At 39.5% G+C, this 22,195-nt stretch overlaps 1 protein-coding gene across 3 annotated transcripts in view; it reads right to left on the bottom strand.

Moving 5' to 3' along the window:
- BBS9 (Bardet-Biedl syndrome 9) overlaps positions 1 to 22,195 on the bottom strand; it is a 448,772-nt gene that overhangs the window by 50,645 nt on the left and 375,932 nt on the right. For all 3 annotated transcript variants that reach the window (XM_032401801.1, XM_032401802.1, XM_032401803.1), the window contains one exon: positions 19,196 to 19,418. In XM_032401801.1, coding sequence (XP_032257692.1) covers positions 19,196 to 19,418 — 223 coding nt within the window. The remainder of the gene's footprint in view (positions 1 to 19,195; positions 19,419 to 22,195) is intronic.

The raw sequence follows: 22,195 nt of genomic DNA on the forward strand, positions 1-22,195 counted from the left end.
TATATATATACAATGGAATATTATGCAGCCATCAAAAGGAATGAGATCTTGCCATTTGCAACGACATGGATGGAACTGGAGGGTATTATGCTGAGCGAAATAAGTCAAACAGAGAAAGACATGTATCATATGACCTCACTGATATGAGGAATTCTTAATCTCAGGAAACAAACTGAGGGTTGCTGGAGTGGGGGGTGGGGTGGGAGGGATGGGGTGACTGGGTGATGGACACTGGGGAGGGTATGTGTTCTGGTAAGCGCTGTGAATTGTGCAAGACTGTTGAATCTCAGATCTGTACCTCTGAAACAAATAATGCAATATATGTTAAGAAAAAAAAAAAAGAAGATAGCAGGAGGGGAAGAATGAAGGGGGCGAAATTGGAGGCGGAGACAAACCATGAGAGACGATGGACTCTGAAAAACAAACTGAGGGTTCTAGAGGGGAGGGGGGTGGGAGGATGGGTTAGCCCGGTGATGGGTATTAAAGAGGGCACGTTCTGCATGGAGCACTGGGTGTTATGCACAAACAATGAATCATGGAACACTACATCTAAAACTAATGATGTAATGTATGGTGATTAACAGAACAATAAAAAAAATAAACAATTAGGAATACTTTATACACATAAAATATATAAAAGAAGAAATGCTACAAAAGCTGTAAGAGATCAGCAGAAGTATGTCAGCTCCCACCTCTGCCCTCATCTTGCTCCATCTCAGTAGCACGTGACAACGCTGACCTTGGAAACCCTCCCCTCTCTTGGCTTCCACGTGGCTACTTTCTCACAGTTTTCCTGTTACTCATTCTTTGGCTGCTTCTCCTCAATTTCCGATGTTGGTTGTTGCCCTTCTTCCCGAACTCTAGATGCTGGAAGGCCTCAAGGTTTAGCTGAGGCCCCCCTTCTCTTTTCTCTTTCCACATAACTGAGTCCATTCAGCTTTAAATACCACACAGAGGCTCTGTCCCCTGACTTTCTCTCTGTAGCTCCGGCTTTTCCCCTGAGCTCCAGACACCCTGACATCCAAAAATGGGTGCCCACACGGTCTCTCAAGTGGAACAGATCTGCACAGATCTTTTATTCTGCCCCCACGTAACCCACAGGCACACACACACTGTTCTTCCCTCAGACTTTCCCGTCCACTACTGTCCACCTCATTACTAAAACCAGCATTCCAGGAGTCCTCTCTGCTTCCTCACTCATCTCACCGCTTACACGTAATCCACCACCATGTATGCTAGCCTCTAAAATATGCCCTAGTGCTCTCTAATTCTATCTCTATGGCCACAACCCCAGTCATCGTTGTCTATTGCCTACACTTCTACAATAGTCTCGCTAGCTCTCCCCCCGTTTCCACTCCAGCTGTTTTCCAAATCATTCCCTAACAGTAGCCATAGTAATTCTTAAAAACACAGACCAGATCACATAATTTCCCTCCTTAAAACCACTCGATGGCTTCCCACTACTCATAGGATAACATCTAAATGCCTCACTATGGAATGTAAGGAATACATGACGTGGCTCTCCCTGCCACTCTTCCTCATTAGGATCGAGCCAGGGAGGCCATGTGTCTTTTAAATACACCAAGCCCTTTCTTCCCTCCAGGACTTTAAATTCTTTTATTTCTAGTTTTATTAAGGTATAATTGACAAATAAAATTGTAATTAAAGTGTGCAATGTGATGATTTGCTATACATACACATTATGAAATGATTCCCCCCATTGAGTTAATTAATATACGCATCACCTCACATATTTACCTTTGTGTGTGTGTATGTGTGTGTGTGTGTGTGTGTGTGTGTGTGTGTGTGAGAGAGAGAGAGAGAGAGAGAGAGAGAGAGAGAGAGCGAGAACATCTAAGTTCCAACTTCTCAGCAAATCCAGGCCTTTAAAAATTCTATTCTACCAGCTCAGAGTGCTATGCCCCTGGTTCCTCATTTTTTCATCCTTCTGCTCACAGAATCCTTCCCCAATAACCCTGTCTACAGTAGCCTCCACCCCTAACTCTCTCAACTCCCTGTTTGTTTCAATGAACATAATATAACCCACAACTCTTGTTTAGCTGTACAGTGGTTATTGTCTGGCTTCCCCACTAGAATATAAGCTTCAGGAGGGTAGAAATGCTGTCTTTCCTCTTAATCAGCATATCCCAACGCCCACTATAGTGCCTGGAACATGGTGGTATTTTTTAAAATATCTGCTAAATGAACAAAAAATAGTCTTATTTCATGAATAAAAACTCCTTTCCCCCTTTTAAGAACTTATGTGTGTCCATTATGCTCCTAATATTATTCCCTGGGCCAAAAGATGAATTGTTCATAGATGGTGCTATTTAGCTTCATCCCAAATTTATATTTAAGAGACCACAGTATAATTTGTATAGTTTACAAGTCTATAGGGGAAGAAAAAGAAGACAGTTAATATAATGAAACAAAGGAGAACTGAGCAAAGTTTAGAAATGGGAAGGTGGCAGCAGAAACAAAAGGGCAGACAGTTCAACTGAGATGAATATGAGGCTACAAGGTCCCTGAGGAAACAGGAAAACAGAAGAGGATACAATTCATCCACCAACTGTCTCTGGGATACCCACTGCATGACAGGCACTGAGCTGAGTATATGGTAGTAAATAACATAGACATGGTCCCTCTCCTCATGAAACTGATAGTACAGTGAGATAAATATTAAATAAATACACAATGAAGGTATAACTATGAACTATGTTTCATGCTATGAAGAAAAATCTGAGAGGTCATGAGCAAGAATGATAAGGGTCACAGAAGACCTCTCATGGGAAAGTGATCTATTACTTGGGATAAATTAGCTGGTGAGCATGTAGATCTGTGGCAGGGGGTAATTTCTGGGGGCTGGATAAAGGACAGTATTTGAGGCAAAGAGAAGAGCATATGCAAAGACCAGAGGCAGGAAAAATCTTGATGTGTGGAACTGAAGGGAGACTTATATGCCGAAGGAAGAAAGGGTAAGAGGAACTGTGGGGAAACTCCTGGCAGAGAAATGGATGGAGGGAGAGAGGAAGCAGAGTCCTGCAGGGCAAGGTGACAAGTCTGAGTTTCATCCTAAGACCAAGTATGTCTTCTGAGAAAGAACAGAAAGACAAAAGATGAATAAAATTGTAAAAATTTTAAATAAACCAATGGGAGATAGAGTTTGCTTTGGACAGCCTTGATCTTCACAGTAGAGAAGGAATGATGGCTTCTGTACAGTTTGGAAGAGAAGAGGAAGGAGCTTGAGCAAAATCACAAGAATTAACTTCTGCTGGGAATGAGATAGAAAATCAAACAAAAACAAGCAAATAGAACTCTGATTAGCAGAGGAAGGCCCAGGTGAAATCACACAGCATGAGAGGAAAAGAAGCAGTTGGGTCAGTTTTATGATTAATTTTAGCAATAATTTCTGGTCCCAGAGTAGATCCAAGAAAAGCCAAAGATGTACTCAGGACTAGAGACTGACAAGGGATCTAGGATAGAAATTCATGAAGTTCCATAAGGCAGAGCAAAAAGGGCTAGTGAGAGGCAGATAGAGGTGGAGTAGCTATGTTGGAAAGTGGGGTTGGAAGGAGGAGTAGAGAACTGGGTGATAGGAAACTGGGAAAGAGAGGAGATAATGTTCAGGTGAATGATTCAATTCAAATCAAATTCACAAGGATATGTTGAGCATCTTCTGCATCCCAATTATATTAGATTCTAGGAATGAATTCTAGCAAAATGAATGACAGTCTCTGCCCTCAGAGATGTCATAGTCTCATAAGCTGATGTCAACAGAGAGTAAACATCTAATAATGACTGATGGTATAACACAGAAATAAGAATAAACTCAATAAAAATAAGATGAAAATAATATGAAAATTGTATGATACAAAATGTTCTATTGATCACTATAAATATTTAGAAAATTTATTTATTAGGAAAACTTCTCAACAATTACTTTGGTTTCTCTTCTAAAAATTGAAACACATTCTTTCATCAGAAAGCTTTAGGGGGCCGCCCCGCATCGGGCTCCCTGCTCAGTGGTAAGCCTGCTTCTCCTTCTCCCACTCCTCCTGCTTGTGTTCCCTCTTTCACTGTCTCTCTCTCTGTCAAGTAAATAAATAAAAATATTAAAAAAAAAAAAAAAAAGCTTTAGGGGCACTTGGGTGGCTCAGTCAGTTGAGCAGCTGGCTCTTAATTTTGGCTCAGGTCATGATCTCAGGGTCATAGGATCGAGCCCCACATTGGGCTCCACGCTTGGTGGAGTCTGCTTGAGATTCTCTCTCCCTCTCCCTCTGCCCGTCCCCTGCTTGTGCTCTCTGTCTCTCTCTCGCTCTCAAATAAATAAATAAATCTTTTTTTAAAAAATGTAGTGCCCAAATAAAATATTAGTAATAACAAACTTAACTATAATATTATATAACTAAACAATTATTTTAACGAGTCACACAAGGCATCTGTCCCAAATAATGAAATATGCCCTCCCCCAATTTCACTAAATGAAGGAAAAGAGAAAGAGGCTTTAGTCGTAAGAAAGATATAGGCACAAATGCCAAATATAATTGGCACTCTTTCCTCTTACCCTGACTTACTTTTTTGCATTGCATTTTCATTATCTGAAATTTGTTTCCCTGTGTATTGACTGCCCCCTACCAGAATGAAAGCTCCAAGAGGGCAGGGGTTGTGTTTGTCTAGTATATCACTATGCCCCTAGTACCCAGAACAGTGCCTGAAACTTAGTAAGTACCCAACAAATTTCACCTTGGAATCTCAATCATGGCTTGGTACATGATGTGTTTTTCGATGGAAATAATGAAGTGTGAAGTGTAAAATTTATGAATTGTTAAAATGTATAAATTATAAATGATTTTCCACAAGTTAACATATTAATTTTAAGAAATTAAAATCTGGTGTTTTATCTAATTTTGAAAGATTTTTTTATCCCTTAAACATATGTAAAACATGGAACATCAGGTAACTTACACAGTCACGTACACTGACTAAACATCTCTCTTGACAAGGTATGCTGTATTGAACTTTATTTTTTTCATTGAAACCCACCAGATTTCTATACGGAGCCCTTAATATTTGCCACTGCATTTGCTCATAACCAGAGAGCCAGTAAGCTGGAGCCTTGTATCCCTTGCCATGCTATTCACCAGTACATTGTATTTGCTTCTTGTTTTATGGTTGCAGTTACTTCCAAGTTTATTTTTAACAAATGACAAAAGTATCTTAGAGCAACCAATATGCTAAATAAAAATCATCCTATTGGTATTAACATAAATCATGGCTTCTGAAAGCTAGAGAGTGACATCACTTTATTTTTTGGTAACATTTTCCACATGACACTGGGATATGGCTCTGAAAGCAGACTTGAAAGAAATATAAAAATTCTGGCAACCAAAATATTTATTTTTAAATAAAAAATTAAACATTTTAAAAACTAAAAGCTACTTTTAAAAAAACATAGAGTTTAGACATATGTACAGAGGAATACAACTAAAGGTGTTTTACTTTTTAGAACTGGAGATTTTTATGCTCTAAGAACCACCAGAAATGAATCATTTTTCATTTTAATTTTTAATTGTTTAAGAATTACCCACATTATACATAAATCAGAAGGGATCGACTATTCCAATAATTTACTTGAATAAACACATTAAAAATGAGGTTTCTTTAAATAAAGTTTAGTATAAAAAGATTTTTTAAAAGGTTGGCAACATGGACCTGGCTCCCCTCAGGATGACAATTCAAAGTGAAAGAACATTCTCTTTACTTCCTAGGGCTGTTCAGTGTCATCAGAGTGTTATTCCTATTTTAGGGCAGGTGTATTGGCCCGAATTAAAAATGACTAAGACATAGGAATGGGTCAAACTGTATTGTCTGCCCTATCTATCTGTGGATAGTCTCATTATGCGTATGTTTTAAGTTTTTAAATGAAAATAACGTTATATGAAATAAGTCTTAATGACTGTCTCATATAAGTCACTGATTGATGAATTGTTTTTAAGCACTTAAAATACTTTATCCAGCCACCCTAAAATCTAAAGAAAAATGAAAAACAATAAATACAACTTTAATACTATTCATCAATTTACACTAAAAGCAGAGAAATGTATCCTTCTTATTGTTGAAGATGTAATTCCTTGGACAGATAGCTGATATTAGGAGTAAAAGTTGAAGGGAAGAAAACAGGAAGTTTGTTTGTTACAATCTTGAGGTGAACCAGTAAAACCTTACTGTTGAAGACAGAGCCCCTGCAGTAGCCAAAGCTGATGGGGGGTTAAAAGTTGAGGGGAAGAAAACTGGACAAATTGTTACCAGTTTGTGGTGAATCTGTAGAAATCCCTTTACATTAGCAACGGCTGGAATAAATGCGAATTTTTTCATCCTCCTATTTGATGATAAAACAACCCCAAATGTGAATAGAATACGTGAGAAAAGTTCTTTTTTATAGAACGCACAGTCCCAGAAATAATTATCTTCCTGAGGGATGCTCCAGTGTACTGAGATGCTCTTTCTTTTGGCCAACATATGCAATTTTTAAAGATGCTGCAAATTACATAGAGTTAGGGTTTCTATTGTAATATTTTCTATCAGAAAAGACAGCTCACATTTAGAGCTGGGTGAGGGTAAGAATGGGCATTTTACAGATCCATCCATATGACATGACTAAAGACAGAGGCATAGTGATGTCCTTTAAAAGTTATGTAATTTATTTTTTTAATTTTTTATTTATTTATTTTTTATTTTTTAAAAGTTATGTAATTTATCACCCTGCTTTCAGGCAGGGTTTCTCCCAAATTATCTTTAAACTGTCGAGTATCCACATTAGTTTAAACATCTTCAAGGAAGGAAATTCCTCGAACTTCCCTGGTATTTGATTCCTGTGTTAACAGCCCTACTTCCAAGAACTGGCCTTTGGTCATCCCATTGTAATTAGTTACCAGCCAGCTTGTCTATCAACAAGTATTTGCTAAGTACACACAGGGAGAGTGTCGTTCTGTTAGGTCTTTGATGGTAGACCTTTCCCTATAGTTACTCCTAATTGCTTCTCTTGACAAATGCAACTCTAATCCTGGTTCAAATATTCTCCCACAAAATTTCCATTAGTCCTATTATGGACTCCCTATTACAATGGATAAGAAGGAGCAGCCTATTAAAAACTGAATGTTTTCTTTATTTATACAATAAAGTTCGATGTTCAAAACAATTTTGAAATAGTATGTTGTTTCAAATCCAGGAGGTGTTATCTCAAATTTTCAAGTGAGGAAACTATGGCCTCAGAATAGTAAGTATCTGCACAATTACTAAATGGCTGACTTGTCCTTCCCAGAGTGGCTCATGCAAATCAACTTTAATTTGCCACCTCATCATTCACCCCTTCCTGCTCTCTCACAGATCATTATAAGACTTTACTTTTCCAAAACTCATCAGCTGGGTTTCACTAAATTTTCCTTTTTAAAAATCTCCATATATTCCCAACTTATATCTAGGTCCTCATTTTTTCTCTTCTTAAATACTCTCTTCAGTTTATCTATATTCTAGATTATTCCTCTGCCTCCTCAAAGTTTCCCATTTAACATGAATGCTGCACTTTAGCATTCTCATCTTGCCACCACCCCTTGACCTTCAAACACCTCTAAATATCATTTTTTTTTAAGATTTTTTATTTTTTATTAGAGAGAGAGAATACAAGCAGGGGGAGCGGCAGGCAGTGGGAGAGGGAGAAGCAGGCTCCCCACTCAGCAGGGAGCCCGATGTGGGGCTTGATCCCAGGACCCCGGGATCATGACCTCAGCCAAAGGCAGACGCTTACCCCTCTGAGCCACCCAGGCGCCCCTCTAAATATCATTTCTGAACAGAAGGAGAGAAAAGAAATAAAAACCCAGACCATAGCCTACTTCTTCCATCTGCCTTCCTATGTTCCTTCCAGTTACAGAAGGATCTTTGCTTGGGCTTCTTCCATCCTTGATAGTACTGACATCATCTATTCTGGGGATTCCTTAAAATTCCCTCCTCCGGGATGCCTGAGTGGCTCAGTCGGTTAAGCGGCTGCTTTCGGCTCAGGTCATGATCCCAGGCTCCTTGCTCAGCGGGGAACCTGCTTCACCCTCTGCCTGCCGCTCCCCCTGCTTGTGCTCTCTCTCTCTCTCTCTGATAAATAAATAAATAAATAAAATCTTTTTAAAAATTTTTTAAAAATTAATACAAATTTAAAAAAATTCCCTCCTCCCTATAGAATCCACTTCTTGTCCCAGATTTGTGGTTCTGCAGCTAAATCCCAAATCTAGTGTTTCCCTCCCTATGCACTCTCTCAGAGGTTTCATCCAATTGCAAATTTTTTTTTTTTTTTAGATTTTATTTATTTTTGCAAGAGAGAGAGAGTGCACACACAAACAGGGGGGAGGGCGCAGAGGGAGAAGCAGACTCCCCGCTGAGCAGGGAGCCCCATGCAGGACTCCATTTCAGGACCCTGGGATCATGATCTGAGCCGAAGGTAGATGCTTAACGGACTGAAATTGCAAAGTTTTAATGATGACTCTAAAGCTCAGGATACAAAAATCTACTTTTCAAGCTTCAGTATATCCCTTAAGCTAGAATTCCTCAGATCCAGCTGTTGACACACATCCCCTCTTGGATGCATCTCAAGTTCACTGTACTTGAAATGAAGCACATTATCAATAACAAACAAAATTCACTTGCCAACTTAATCAGTTCCATCAATGGCAACTAAAAAACTTGATGGACTATCTGTATTCTTCCCTGTTTGTCACACTTCCCTTCATCCTGCATACCACGCTCAGATTAGTACTTCTAGAACACTGCTTTTTATATCACTTATAGCTTATGAACCTATAATAGCTCCCATTACCATCTGCATTATGCTCAATCTCTTTTATCTAGCTTTTCAAGTTCTTATATCAAGTAGTGTTTACTGATCTACTCAAATAAATTTCTAATCTGAAACTTAGCCAGTTTACTTACAGACCCACATCTCCTTGCTCAGATCACTAACTCTATGTATATTATCTGCCATCACCCTTTTAAAAGTCCAAAACTTATACTTACTTTAAGACTTATCCTCTTTTATGAAAAGCTCCACTGATTCATTCTAAAAATGTAAGGTAAACCAATGTCAATTTCCTATTTTTGATACTATACTACAGTTATATAAAATGTCACCATTAGGGAAAGCTGAATGAAGGGAACATGGGATTCTATGTAGTATTTTTGCATCTTGTTATGAGTATTATTCAAAATATTAAAAATATTTTATATTATTTCAAAATAAAAAGTTTAAAAAATATAGAGTGGGCATCAACTATATATATGGCAGGCATAAGTGGGGTGCTGAGGTCACAAAGAAGAATACAATACATACTGAGCCTTCCATGCATGTTTACCTTCTATCTGGGAATGTTATGGACTGAACTGTGTCCTCCCCCAAATTCACAGACTGAAGGCCTAACCCCCAAAATGACTGTGTTTGAAGACTGGGCCTTTAAAGAGGTAATTAAAGTTAAATGAGGTCATAAGGGTGGGGTCCTAATCCAAAAGAACTGGTGTCCTTACAAGAGGAGGAAGAGGCACTGGGAGTGTGCACATATAGAGAAAAAGGCCATGTGAGGACACAGATAATAGGTGGCCACCTGCTCACCAAGCAGACAGACCTCAGGAAAACCAAACCTGCCAGCACCTTGATCTTGGACTTCCAGTCTCCAGAACTGTGAGAAAATAAATTCTGTTGTTTAAGTCACCCAGCCTGTGGTATTTTGCTATGGCAGACTTAATAGACTAATATAGGAGTGAGGGATGAAGTAAAAATATTAAACTATGGTACCATATGATAAGCACTATAATAGCCATGTGCCCAGAGACCAAGGAGTGCAGATGAGAGAGGGACTAGCACTGCCAGGAGGACTAGGGAATGTTTTGTGGAACATCATTTCAGCTGAGTCTTCATAAATTAGTGGTAATTTTGCCACCAGCCAAAGCCTGACTCTCTAAGCCAAGAAAATTACAGAAGCCTGCAAAGCATGGTGCATTTGGAAAATATTGAATACTTCAGTATTGGTAAAGAATCTTAACGATGAAAGTGTAAGAGATAACAGCTAGAAGGATAATGTTGGTCTATTTCATAAAGAATGTGTACTTCAGGCTTAAGACTTTTGATTTAATGTGCTAAGTAATAGGGAGCTGTAGAATATTTTCAAGCAGGTAAGTAACATACCCAGGTCCTTATTTTTGCAAAGAAACTCATACTCATGGAAAACTGTGAATTCATTACAGATGTATGCAGATTTAGTTACAAAAAATACTCACTAAATTGTTTATCATACTAAAATCAGAAATTGTATATTTGACAAAAGGGGACTGATTAAGTATGTAGCTATTAAAATATGTATAATATTTAATAATGCAATAATGATTTAATGAGTTTTTAAAGTGGGTTATAAAGTAGTAGGTTCAGTATGACCCAATTTTATAAAACAAAAGTATATATGCGAAATAAAAAACTGGAAAGATATGTATACACATACACACACATAGAATATATGTATGTATATACACATACATAAATCTATATATAGCAGCATTTGTATCTATTTCACGGTCGTCAGACTATTGGTAATTTTAATCTTTTTTTCCCCATTGAATTTCCTAGATTTCTACAAAACATGTTTTATCTGTGTATTAAAGATATGAGTCATTTTTTAATAACTTCATTAAAACATAATTTACACTTTTAAAACATATATTCAGTGGTTTTTAGTACATTCACAGAGTTGTGCAGCCATCATGCAACCTAATTTTAGAATACTTTCCTCACCCAAAAGGAAATCCCATACCCATTAGCTATCACAAGCCATTTTTCTACCCATACCCCACCCCTAGCCCTATGCAACCACTAGTATACTTTCTGCCTCTCTGAATTTGCTAATCTGGACATTTTATATGAATGGAATCATATAATATATGGTCTTTTGGACTGGCTTTCTTTCACTTAGTATAATGTTTTGAAGATTCATCCATGTTGTAGAATATTCCACTATATGGATGTGCCACATTTATTTATCCATTCATCATTGATAAATATTTGGATTGTTCCCATTTTGGGCTATCATGCTGCTATGAACTTTCATAAGTTGTTTGTTTTTTATGGTAGTACTAAAAATAAAGGAGGAATGTTAATTCAAGAAGACTACTGGTAGGCCATTTTAATAGCAATAGGAGACAAGGGCATTAAGTAAGGTAATAGCAGTGTGGACAGTGAAAAGAGATACATTTGGGAGGTGACACCATCAAGTTTTGGTGATTGACTGAACATGAGGAATAAAGGAAACAGAGGGTCAAGGCTGTTCTGAGGCCCCTGGCCGGGGCACTGGGTAACATCATCCACTGAGATGAGACATGCAGAAGGAGGTGAGGTGCACTCAGGCACATAGAAGTGGAGAGGCCTGTGGGATACTGATGGAGACACATGAAACCTGGAAGAGAAGCTAGACAGAAAGATACAAACAGAAATCATGGAATGCAGGTGGTAGTTGGATGAGACTGTCCAGGAGAGCATGAAGATGGAGTACCAATGGTCAAGAGACAGAAAAAGGGACAAGAAGCCACAAAGCAGACAGGAAAAGACAGGCCTGAGGAGGACAGGGACAGTTTCCAATAGTGAAAGAAAAGCCAAGTAATGAAAATGTTCTAAGGAAATGGTCTCAGAGTAAAAGGGTATAGAGCAGCCAAATGAGTTGTAGGCAAAGTGTTCACCAGATTTAGCAATTATGAAGTCACTCATGGAAAGGTGAAAAAGTTACTTAGAGATCAATAACTGGTATAATTTCGCCTACTTTGAGAGAGGAGATGAGATGGGATGGAGGCAGAATCCATAACCTAGCTGCACACATTTATACACGGAGTCCTGGGCGGGAAAGGACTTGGGCTCATTTATCAGGACGGAAATATAAATAAGCCCCATAAACACATGGTCATTGCCTTTGAACAACTTATTTCCTTTTGGGAATAAAAAGCCATTAATTTTCCTGGTTTATGAAATGAGTCCTTGGTTTTTCCTTACCACCATTTCTGATACCATTACAGTTGTTTTCTTGGTAGTACTTTTGATCATGGTCCCTTCTGATGAGTTATATACATTTTTTGTAGGAAAATGTACACCGTATATGGAAAGGAAAGAATAGGAGGATACTCAGTGCCTGTAACTCCACCACCCAGGGTAATTATCATTAACACGCACCTTGGTTTATATGCTTCTGGACCAGATATTGAGAAGTATGTAACTGAAGCTCAATCTGTTGTTTCCTGCCTTTGCTGACTTAGTTAGAATGACCTATCCTGCCCCACATCTATGTATCTACCTTTATTTCCTTCTGTGTTTTGTGATCTCATTTTTTTACATTTAAATCTCTGAGCTATCTGAAATGTGCTGTAGCACACGGTATGGACTAGGTAATCTATTTTTTTTCTCCAAACAGCGGGCCAGTTCCTAGCACCATTTTTAAACTCACCCTGTCCTCTCTCCATTGCTTTGAAATGTCACAGAAGCACATGAGGTCTGAGTTCAGATTAGCACATTCTAAATTCTTACATATTTAATTGGCAGAGAGGGAGGTGGATTTTCCTGCTTATAGAAGTTCTGATTATCCCAAATGTAGTCACAGAAAAGCAAAAGCATAACACAAAGATATTCACTCAAAAACTAACAGACTACTTATAAAATTAGTTTCTCCTCAAGTATCTTTCCACATTTAACACTAGATGAATCCCTGGCTGCTATCAACTTTTTACATGGGTCCATCTCTCACCAACTGTTGTAAATTGTTGCAAATACAGCATAAATGGGCTGCAGAGGGAAATTATAAATCCTGCAAACAATGCAAGATTTAAAGCGGCTTAAGTGTCATTAGAGATGCAAGGACAGTGACCAGTGAAAATCTGGCAATCATTCCAATTAATCAAGAGAAGAAAACTGACCAGAGGATGACAGGATAGATGTTTCTGGAGAAAATGATTTGCATATGAAAGGATTAAGAAAGACCCCACCTAGGGAAATGGATGATGCCTTGGAATATTTTTTCCTAAAAAGGACACTCTCTTTGTAAAGGTGCTTATAAGGTCAAATGTGAGTACCTATCAACATGCCAAAAACAAACAAAAACAAAAATCACACAAAATTCTTTCATTGTTGTCTCTAAGAATTAGCACATAATTGTAGGCATAACATAAATTTTGGCAAATACATGATAAAATAAACTTACTATTAATTTTAACTTTAACTTATTTTTCAACTGAACCTTTTTATTTTCCCAAATAAAAACAATAAAATGTTGGTTCCAGTTTCAGGTAGTCTTCTTCTAATACCAATTAGTCTCAAACCTTCCAGACTTTAATCAATTTTGAATGTTCTATTTGGTGTATCAAGCTCCCTTGTTGCAACTGCAACACTGTCATTCACTCTTACTTTATAATAAGTATCCCAAAAAGGCAAATTTTACACTCTTCTTTTTTAAAATTTCCTGTCTGATCTTACATTTTTTTCTCTTGTAACTCTAGAATTCTTTTATCAAATTCTCACAAGTGCCTTTTAGATTTTAGATTAGTATTTATAATAATTATTAATAGAAACTCACATTTATTTATTTTTTTTTAAAGATTTTATTTATTTGAGAGAGAGAGAGAGTGAGAGAGAGAGCGCAAGAGGGGGTAGGGTTAGAGGGAGAAGCAGACTCCCCGCCGAGCAGGGAGCCCGATGTGGGACTCGATCCCGGGACTCCGGGATCATGACCTGAGCCGAAGGCAGTCGCTTAACCAACTGAGCCACCCAGGCGCCCCTAGAAACTCACATTTAGTGAGAATTTGCTGTGTCAAGCACTTACTCAGCATTTTCCCAGTACTATTATATTTAATTTGGCTAAAAACTCTGGTAAAGTACCGTTATTATTCCTATTTATAGTTGAAAAAAATTGAGAAGCCAACAAGCTAAGAAACTTGTCCTATATTATATATCCGCTAAAGGACCAAGCTAGCTTCATGTACTTCTGAAGTCAAAGTCCACTTCACAATAGCACAGCTGACACTTGATCAATGCAGGGGTTGGGAGTGGCAACTCCCTGTGCAGTGGAAAATCCATATATGACTTCTGACTCCCCAAACACTTATTAAGAGCCTACTGTTGACTGGAAGCCTTACCAATGACATAAACAGCTGACCAGAATACATTTTGTATGTTGTCTATCTTATATATTATATTCTTATAATAAAGCAAGCTAGAGAAAAGAAAATGGTATTAAGAAAATCATAAGGAAGAGAAAATACATTTACAGAACTGTACTGAATTTATTAAAAAAAAAAAAAAATCTGCATAAAAGTGGACCTGTGCAGTTCAAACCCATGTTGTTCGAGGATTGACAGTATTTTACCATTTTGGAACTCACTCCTTTTTTAAACAAAAATGAACAAACAGATTCAGAAGCTATTTAGTAATTTTTCCTGAGGCCTTTCCTATGTTGAATTTGTCTAAATTTCTTAAATGAAAGACTTCAAACTTATAAAAATTCAAATAAAGTGTAAAATCAACAGCTAGATCACACTGACAGTATGAAAGTAAACACCAAATGCCTTACCAAGCATCTAAGTGAGACCCGAGAAAGCTAAATTTAAATGCTACTGAAATGGGTCATTTGGAAGAAGCCTCAAAATAACATCAACCCTTAAGGCAAAAAGGTCATTAACTCAAATTTAAAATACTAAAAAGTGGGAGTTTTAAATATATCTCCGCAAAGGATAGAATAGATACCTTATTCAAATTTTTACTCTCTATTTTCTCCTACCCACTTAATAGAGTAAAAATGTACAAAATACTAATTTTGGGGTGGTCCATATCACATCTCAGAATAAGTTTTCTGACCCATACCTGTAAAAAGGTTCATCTTATTTATCAAACTGTCTTTGCTTTCTTCTTCCACCCCAAATTGGCTTCCTTAAGGCCCAGGAATCCAGCAGTGCCAAAGCAAATACAATTGAAGCTATGGCCCATTGCAACTTCTGATTCATTTGATCACATTAAGAGAATAGTCTCTTGAGGCACTTGACCAGCCTAGATCGTCCTTAAGCCTTTTTCTCTGCTCAGCTTGCTGTGCCTGCCCTGCTGTGGGGCCCACACCATCTGCTCTCCAAGCTTCCATTTGATGGGCCATCATAACCCCCTCCACTTCTTGCGGGGCAAAGCATCACTTAGACACATGAGGGTTAAAAACCCATACAGACGGGGCACCTGGATGGCTCAGTCAGTTAAGCATCTGCCTTCGGCTCAGGTCATGATCTCAGAGTCCTGGGATGAAGCCCCGAGTCAGGCTCCCTGATCAGCGGGGAGTCTGCTTCTCCCTCTCCCTCTGCCTCTCCCCCAACTGGTGTCTCTCTCTCTCGTGGTCCCTCACTCTCTCTCAAATAAATGAAGTCTTTGAAAAAAAAAATGAAAAAAACCCCATACAGAAATGATAAAAAGCTCCAGTATTCATGAGGTTAAAATGACTCATCTCCAAATACCATAAGTTAGGCCCACCTATGTATGCATTAAGTTTTACATATGTGCTTGAGAGAGTCAAGTCTTCACTATAATTAGGGCCAGTAAAATATCATCCTAGACACTGAGGTCATAAAAGGAAGCCTCTGGCCATCTAAGGTAAATCTTTCAGCCTCAAGCACCTACAGGGACAAAGCAGGTAACAAACGTGTATAAGAAAGCCAGGTAGGCATTCACATTTCAATTTTTTTTAAACCATCACCTTGGTGGCTTTCTGTGACTCTTGCTCTAAGGGGATGTATACAGCTGAGATTAGAGAAAGGACATTTAATGAAAGTGCAATATTCCCCAGCAGAAAAAAATGTGAATCCAGAGCTACAGGTAGGAGACAGTTAAGTTTGATGGTTCTACAATTAAAAAAAGATATATACCCAGAAAAGGGTGAGCTAAATCTTGATAGAGCATCTGAAGGTTGATAAAGGCAAACAGGAGAAATGTGAGGCAAAAAGTCCATAAGGTAATTCCCAGTGGGAAAGATTTTCAAACTCTGGATGCCAGGGAGGATGTTGTCATCATGGCCTTTACTGGAGCAAAGAAAGGGCACATCCAAGGTGCCGGGCTCATAAAGTCATGAGGCTAGAAAAGACCAAGGGTTTTTTATTCTGAGATGTTTATCCATCTGCCATTTAATAGGGAACATGGTAAAATGACACACACTCCTGCCTTGTAATACCAACCACTAAGTCACTTCATCTTCCTAGGCCTCAGTTACTTCAGCTGTTAAGGGAGGGAGGTGAACCGGATGATTTCTGAGTTCCTGCCCAGCTTTTAAAAAAAGATCATGTCTGTGAAAAATGCTTGTAGGCTTATGCGTTCAGTAACCCACTCCTTTCTAATATGCCACTTTCCCTTTGTGTATTCTGAAACAACTATTACAGCTACACTAACACTGTAAATTGCACAATTACTGGCTTGAAGTAGCACAGTATTTCTTATTATCTCTGTGATGATGGGGATCATGGCACCTACGGAGATAATAAAAATGAAGCGCAAAATAAAGATCAATCTTTAACATATTCCTCATAGCAAAGAAAAGACACTGTATGAAACTGTTTTTGCTCTTTTCCTCCCACACTGCTAGACTGATTTGAGTGAAAAGAAGGCCAGATCAAGAACAGCTTACACAGAAGGAAGCTCAGGCTGGAAATGTGTTTGTACCACTACGGGCTGTGTGGTCCAGAGGGAAGCACAGTGGGCTAGATTTGGATTCTAGACTGAACCCTTCCAGTCACCATATAACTCTGGGCAAGATATTTAGCTTTTCCTAAATCCGTTGTCTGTTTACAAAACAGCAATAACTCTACATGTTTCTTCTACCTCAGAAATGTGCTAAGTATAGAAATAAGTGTGTGAAAAATTTGAGTTCTAGGGAGGAAATGTATTATAGGCAATAATGGAGCATGTTAATGACAGAGAGCATTGATTTAACAATTTTTTAAAACTCACTACCATAATTAGATCAAAGCAAGCAGGACAGAGTCACTCAACCAGAGTCAAAAACTGGGTCAAGTAGAAGCAATGAAGACTTTGATAGAGCAGCACAGATGCACAAAGCCTCAGTCTCCCCAGTGGACTGACCTCGGCTAGACTGGGCATGAGAGGCACAGACCTGGCTTATAGACTCCTGGTTTGTGAACAAATACATTTTCCATCTACCTGCATTTTTTCATTTCTCCCTCCCTCCCTTCTCTTCCTCTTTCCTGTGCCCCTTCCTTCCACACATCAAAAATTCTGCACTGAGGGCTTATGTGGGCATAGCCCTCAAGATGCTTCTGAACCTAGTTATTTAAACAAATGACTAAAGTTTCATAATCAATAAATGTGACTAAGGGAGCATCTGTTCTCTCCAGGTGTCAAGGTCTTTGCTCACAGCATTGCCACCAGCTATTCTCAAAGAGGCTCGGGCAGGGAGGCAGAGAACAAAGCGCAGGGCTGCCCAGGCCTGCACTGATCGGTAGGTATGCCAGCCAGTCAGGGGGCCGCTCCCACCTCTTTCTTAAGTGTTCTCTTTTATATATTTGTCCTTCTCCCTCAAGCTTCCTTTGTTTTTCTAATTGGCAAGGAAGGAGGGAGAGCCATGTACTGAGTGCTGATCATAGTAAATATTTTTCATTTACTATCTCATTAAGCCTAAATATTTATTTCTTACAAATATAATCCTGTAATAGGGGACAGAAGACAGATGAGTAGAGGCCAAAGGACCAGTTGGGAGGACGTGAACAGGGCAAGAGGAAGAGGGCCTAAATTAAGACAAACTATATTAGAACTGGTTCTATGTGGAAAGACATTTCTATTCTGAAATGGTCATATTAGAAAATTCTTTTGGAATAAAAGTTAGGTTCTATCCAAGTGTAAATAAGGTAAAAAAGATTTCAAATCATGGAATATAGCAACCCATGATGCCAAATCAACTATTCCCCCCCGTGTATATCTGTAACAATGGTAAGAATTACAGCTTTACTTTTTGAGTGTGTCTCAAGCCCAAACATTGTGCTAGGTGCTTTACAAACATTTAAGGCCCCAGTGACAAGGAGGGCATTATTATACCTACTTTCAAAAGGAAGAAACTAAGACTCTGGAAAGTTAACTAACATATCCAGGGTCATATAAGCGGTAAGGGATAAAGGCAGGACCCAAACACTGGTCTGTCTGCCTCCAGAGTCTGTCCTTATTAGATTATGCTATGCTGTCTCCATGTTTATCTTTTTAAGTTTTTGCTTGCATTCCTTTTTACTTCTAGGAATGCTGACTGAGGGGAAAAGGAAGCAAGAGGAAGAGCATCAGCATGCGGGGGAGGGGCACATAAGGCATGTGAGAAGGAAGAAGAGAAAACCATATCACTTCTCATACTATGGTCCTGGCTTTAGAAGGAAATAGATTCTACAGCTGTTGCACTGAATTAATGCATTTACTTTATGTTCCTTGCTGCTGCCGTAAGGCAGACCACTAAGAGGGAAGCAGGACATGGGAGCTGCTGCCCCCGAGGGACCCAAGTGTAGCACCATTGATTGCTTAGCCCCTCTGACCATGGAAAGGGCTGACCGGGATGCCCATGGCCAGCACTTACTGCTCATGTTGGGGCAAGCTGGATCTCTCTCTACCTTGGCCTGTAGGTGCCATGTCTCTGCAGCCTGTTCACATCTCCTGATCCGTCTTTTTCTTTGCTGCCCCCTTATTCTGATGACCACAGTCCAAGCAAACAGCAGTAGGGATGGGACTCACTCATCTGGATTACATTAGCTGCTTGTATTATGCTATTTACATTTATGAAATATGGTATCGCGAGACCACATTTAGTAAAACTTTTTCTTAAAAATAGTTTTATTCTCTAATCCACTTTTTATTGGTTAGAAGCAAAACAAAATGGATCATATATTTAAAAGCAGAGGGAAGAAAAAAGACATACCATTCTAGAAATGTCTAGCAAGCAAATACCCCAAGAATATTTATCCAAGTGGTTACCCTGGGATATCTGAGGGGAAATGTGAAAGCAATTTTCTTGGCTATCATCACTTTAATATGAAATGTAAACCCCAAATACAACCTCAGGCACATTCCTTTAATTTGGGAAAAGTCGTCGTGCTTAGGGAGCACGGGCGAAGCTCTTACCCGGCATGACCATGGTCTGCGGAGCCGCTGCATCGGTACTCAAGCAGAGACGTCCGCCTTTGGCTAATCTATCACAGAGCAAGGTGATATGTTTCTTCAGTCGGCTTGTGTCTCTGGGTATGTTCAGCTGGCTGCTGAGGTTCAAAGCCTGCTCCTTCGAACTCTTTGATAGGCAAGTCTTCAAGAGGTGGGAGATGGCAGCATCCACTGTTTCTTCCCAGCCCTGGATGCAAAAACCAATTTTGAATTTACCCAAAGATGAAAAATGAGCAAAGGAGGCACGTGACTGTTAACCAGGTTATAAGATGGCGTGTTTATGTCCAAGTGTTGGAGGCCTTTCGAGAATTTGCTTTCTGGACTATTTCATAATAGTCTGGTTTCAAACTCTAGCTCTGTCAGCTGTTTGACCTTGAGCAAGTTACTTAATTCCTCTTAGCCTCATCCTTATCTACAAATGAGGATACTAAGAGTCTGCGGCTCCAAAGGCTGAGGTGATTGACTGAGATGATATAGGAAAATCATTTAGCCCTGTGCCAGACATAAGTCATAAATAACAATAACAATAATCATCTCAGGTATAGGTATATTTGATGATCTGGATCCTGAAACTGCCAGGATTATAGTTCATTTGCTTTATCTTTCTGCTCAAGGAGAACTGGCCAGCACAGAAAGGACCTTTTGAGATCTTGGGGGAAACTGGAATGAAGAGAAAACCCCGGTGTCTGTCTCAGCTACTGGTCCCACAGCCTTGGGGTTGTAGGCAGAAACCAGAGGAGCTTATTTCAAGAGGAATTTTGTGAGACATAAGCCTATCTAGTCCCACTTCACTGCCCAGGTGATAAAAAATGACACAAAATGAGGAAGTGGGCTATTAACCCCACTTTTGCTGGGACTAGTATGGCTGTGCTACAGTGAAGACCTCGAGAAGTGCAGTGTCACCTTACCACCGTGAAGGCTGCAATCCTAGGAATACCCGTGCTGGACAGGGAGCTCGTCATCATCATAGAGGGTACCAGCACCAGCAGGACTGGCATGAGGAGGCTCCACCCTCAGGTGGGTTCAGATAATAACAGAGCAAGAAGCAGAAGGAGTCAGCCCATGAGCTCCCATTGGGCATGGCCAGGCAGTCCTAGAGATAGCTGGGAAAGATTTTTATAGAGGTCCAGAGGTCCTAAGCAGCACAATAGGCAAGCCTAAGTGAAATCTGGGTATTGTTGCCAGTGTGAATCCATTTGTACCCAGAGGTTGGTAAAACCTAGAGCACCATGGGCCTGACAATCAAAATGAAACTATAAAGGAAGACACTGAATGAATTTATTTGCATAGAATGCTACAGAATAGTCCAAGCCCCTTATATAAGAGGTAAGAAACCTGAGACTCAGATGGAACCCCTGGGAAGCCTACAGTTAGCACCGCTCCATCCTCAACCTTAACAGCTAAGCCACCTTTCAAATATCCAAATTGGATTAGGTTACTTCTCACCCTGTGCTGTAGTGGCTGGCTGCATGTTTAGTTTCCCCATGAGAGTGCCCGGAGTTCTCTGCACCCCGAGCACTATGCTTGATAAACAGAGGGTGATCAAGAAATGTGTTAGCTGGACAGAGAGATGGTAAGACATAGAACTAGGTTGGGAGGACTTTAGAGATCCAGTCTTGTGGGATTTTCCTAGGACCCTGTTTGCAATAGCAACCATCTGCCTAAGCATGGTTGTCTTCACAGTCCAAAATTACTACTTTTGGAGGCAGTTCACTCCTTCCAGGGACATGTGTAACCAGTAGAAAGCTATTCTTTTTTTTTTTTTTTTTTTAAAGATTTTATTTATTTATTTGAGAGAGAGAATGAGACAGAGAGAGAGCATGAGATGGGGGAGGGTCAGAGGGAGAAGCAGACTCCCCGCTGAGCAGGGAGCCCGATGCGGGACTCGATCCCGGGACTCCAGGATCATGACCTGAGCCGAAGGCAGTCGCTTAACCAACTGAGCCACCCAGGCGCCCTAGAAAGCTATTCTTATAGTGAGCCAAAATCTGCCCCGTTGGCCCTGAGTCTACCCTCCAGAGCCATGCACAATATATCTAACCTCTCTTCTACATGATAGCCCTTTCTATCTGTGAAGACAGCAATTCTGTACCCTCTCCTCCAGAATAAATAACCTCAGTTCCTCCAGCTCTTCCCTATATAAACATGGTTTCAAGTTTTCTCTCCGCCCTGACCACTTGTATCTGAATGAGCTCCAAATTTAAACAATTAAAAATTTATACAGATAACGAGAGAACCCCAAACTGACCCCCAAGACACCAGGCTGGGGTTGGGAGTGCAGGGTAGGAGAGAGCCATCCCTCCCATTTACTGGGAATTCTCCCTGCCAGCCAGGCCTTTGGTTGCCTCTGATCTCTTGACAGCTGCCTCAACTCTTGATTCACAGTGAGCAACCAGACGATTAAACTCTAGACCTTTTCCATACTTGCCACATGTCTTCCTTATGCGCTTATGGAGTTGGTTCTTTAGACCTAAGTGTGAACTCTCTATATGTCCACTGGAGAACTTCCCATTAATTGCCAAAATTAAGGGTTTTTACCCTACTGAGCCATTATAGATACCACTGGCTAAATTAGGATACAAATTAATTACAATGATCTTGAAAATCCTTTCAGGAGATGTCAAAGACTGTGAAAAGAGCTTCCTACCCCAAACCACTGAAGGATAATAAACCAATAATAACCACAAAGACTCTCTATACAACAATCCAAATCTAAACTAGACCAATACCTAAAATTGAATTTGTATTTCAAGATAATGGGTTTAAGACAAAATAGTAAACCAGGTGAACCAGAGAACATATTTTTAAGTTGCTTTTGGAGCCACTGACAAAGAACTCTGGAGTATAAGAAGGAAAGATCCTTTGTATATAATTTGGCATTTGTGTGCTCTGTGGTCACTTCAGCATTAAAACAGTTCCTACTATTTTATAGACTATTTGTCTAAGCAAACTACTGTTTTCATA

The sequence above is a fragment of the Phoca vitulina genome, unplaced genomic scaffold (genome assembly GCF_004348235.1).
Source record: "Phoca vitulina isolate PV1807 unplaced genomic scaffold, GSC_HSeal_1.0 scaffold4, whole genome shotgun sequence".
Taxonomy (NCBI): Eukaryota; Metazoa; Chordata; class Mammalia; order Carnivora; family Phocidae; genus Phoca; species Phoca vitulina.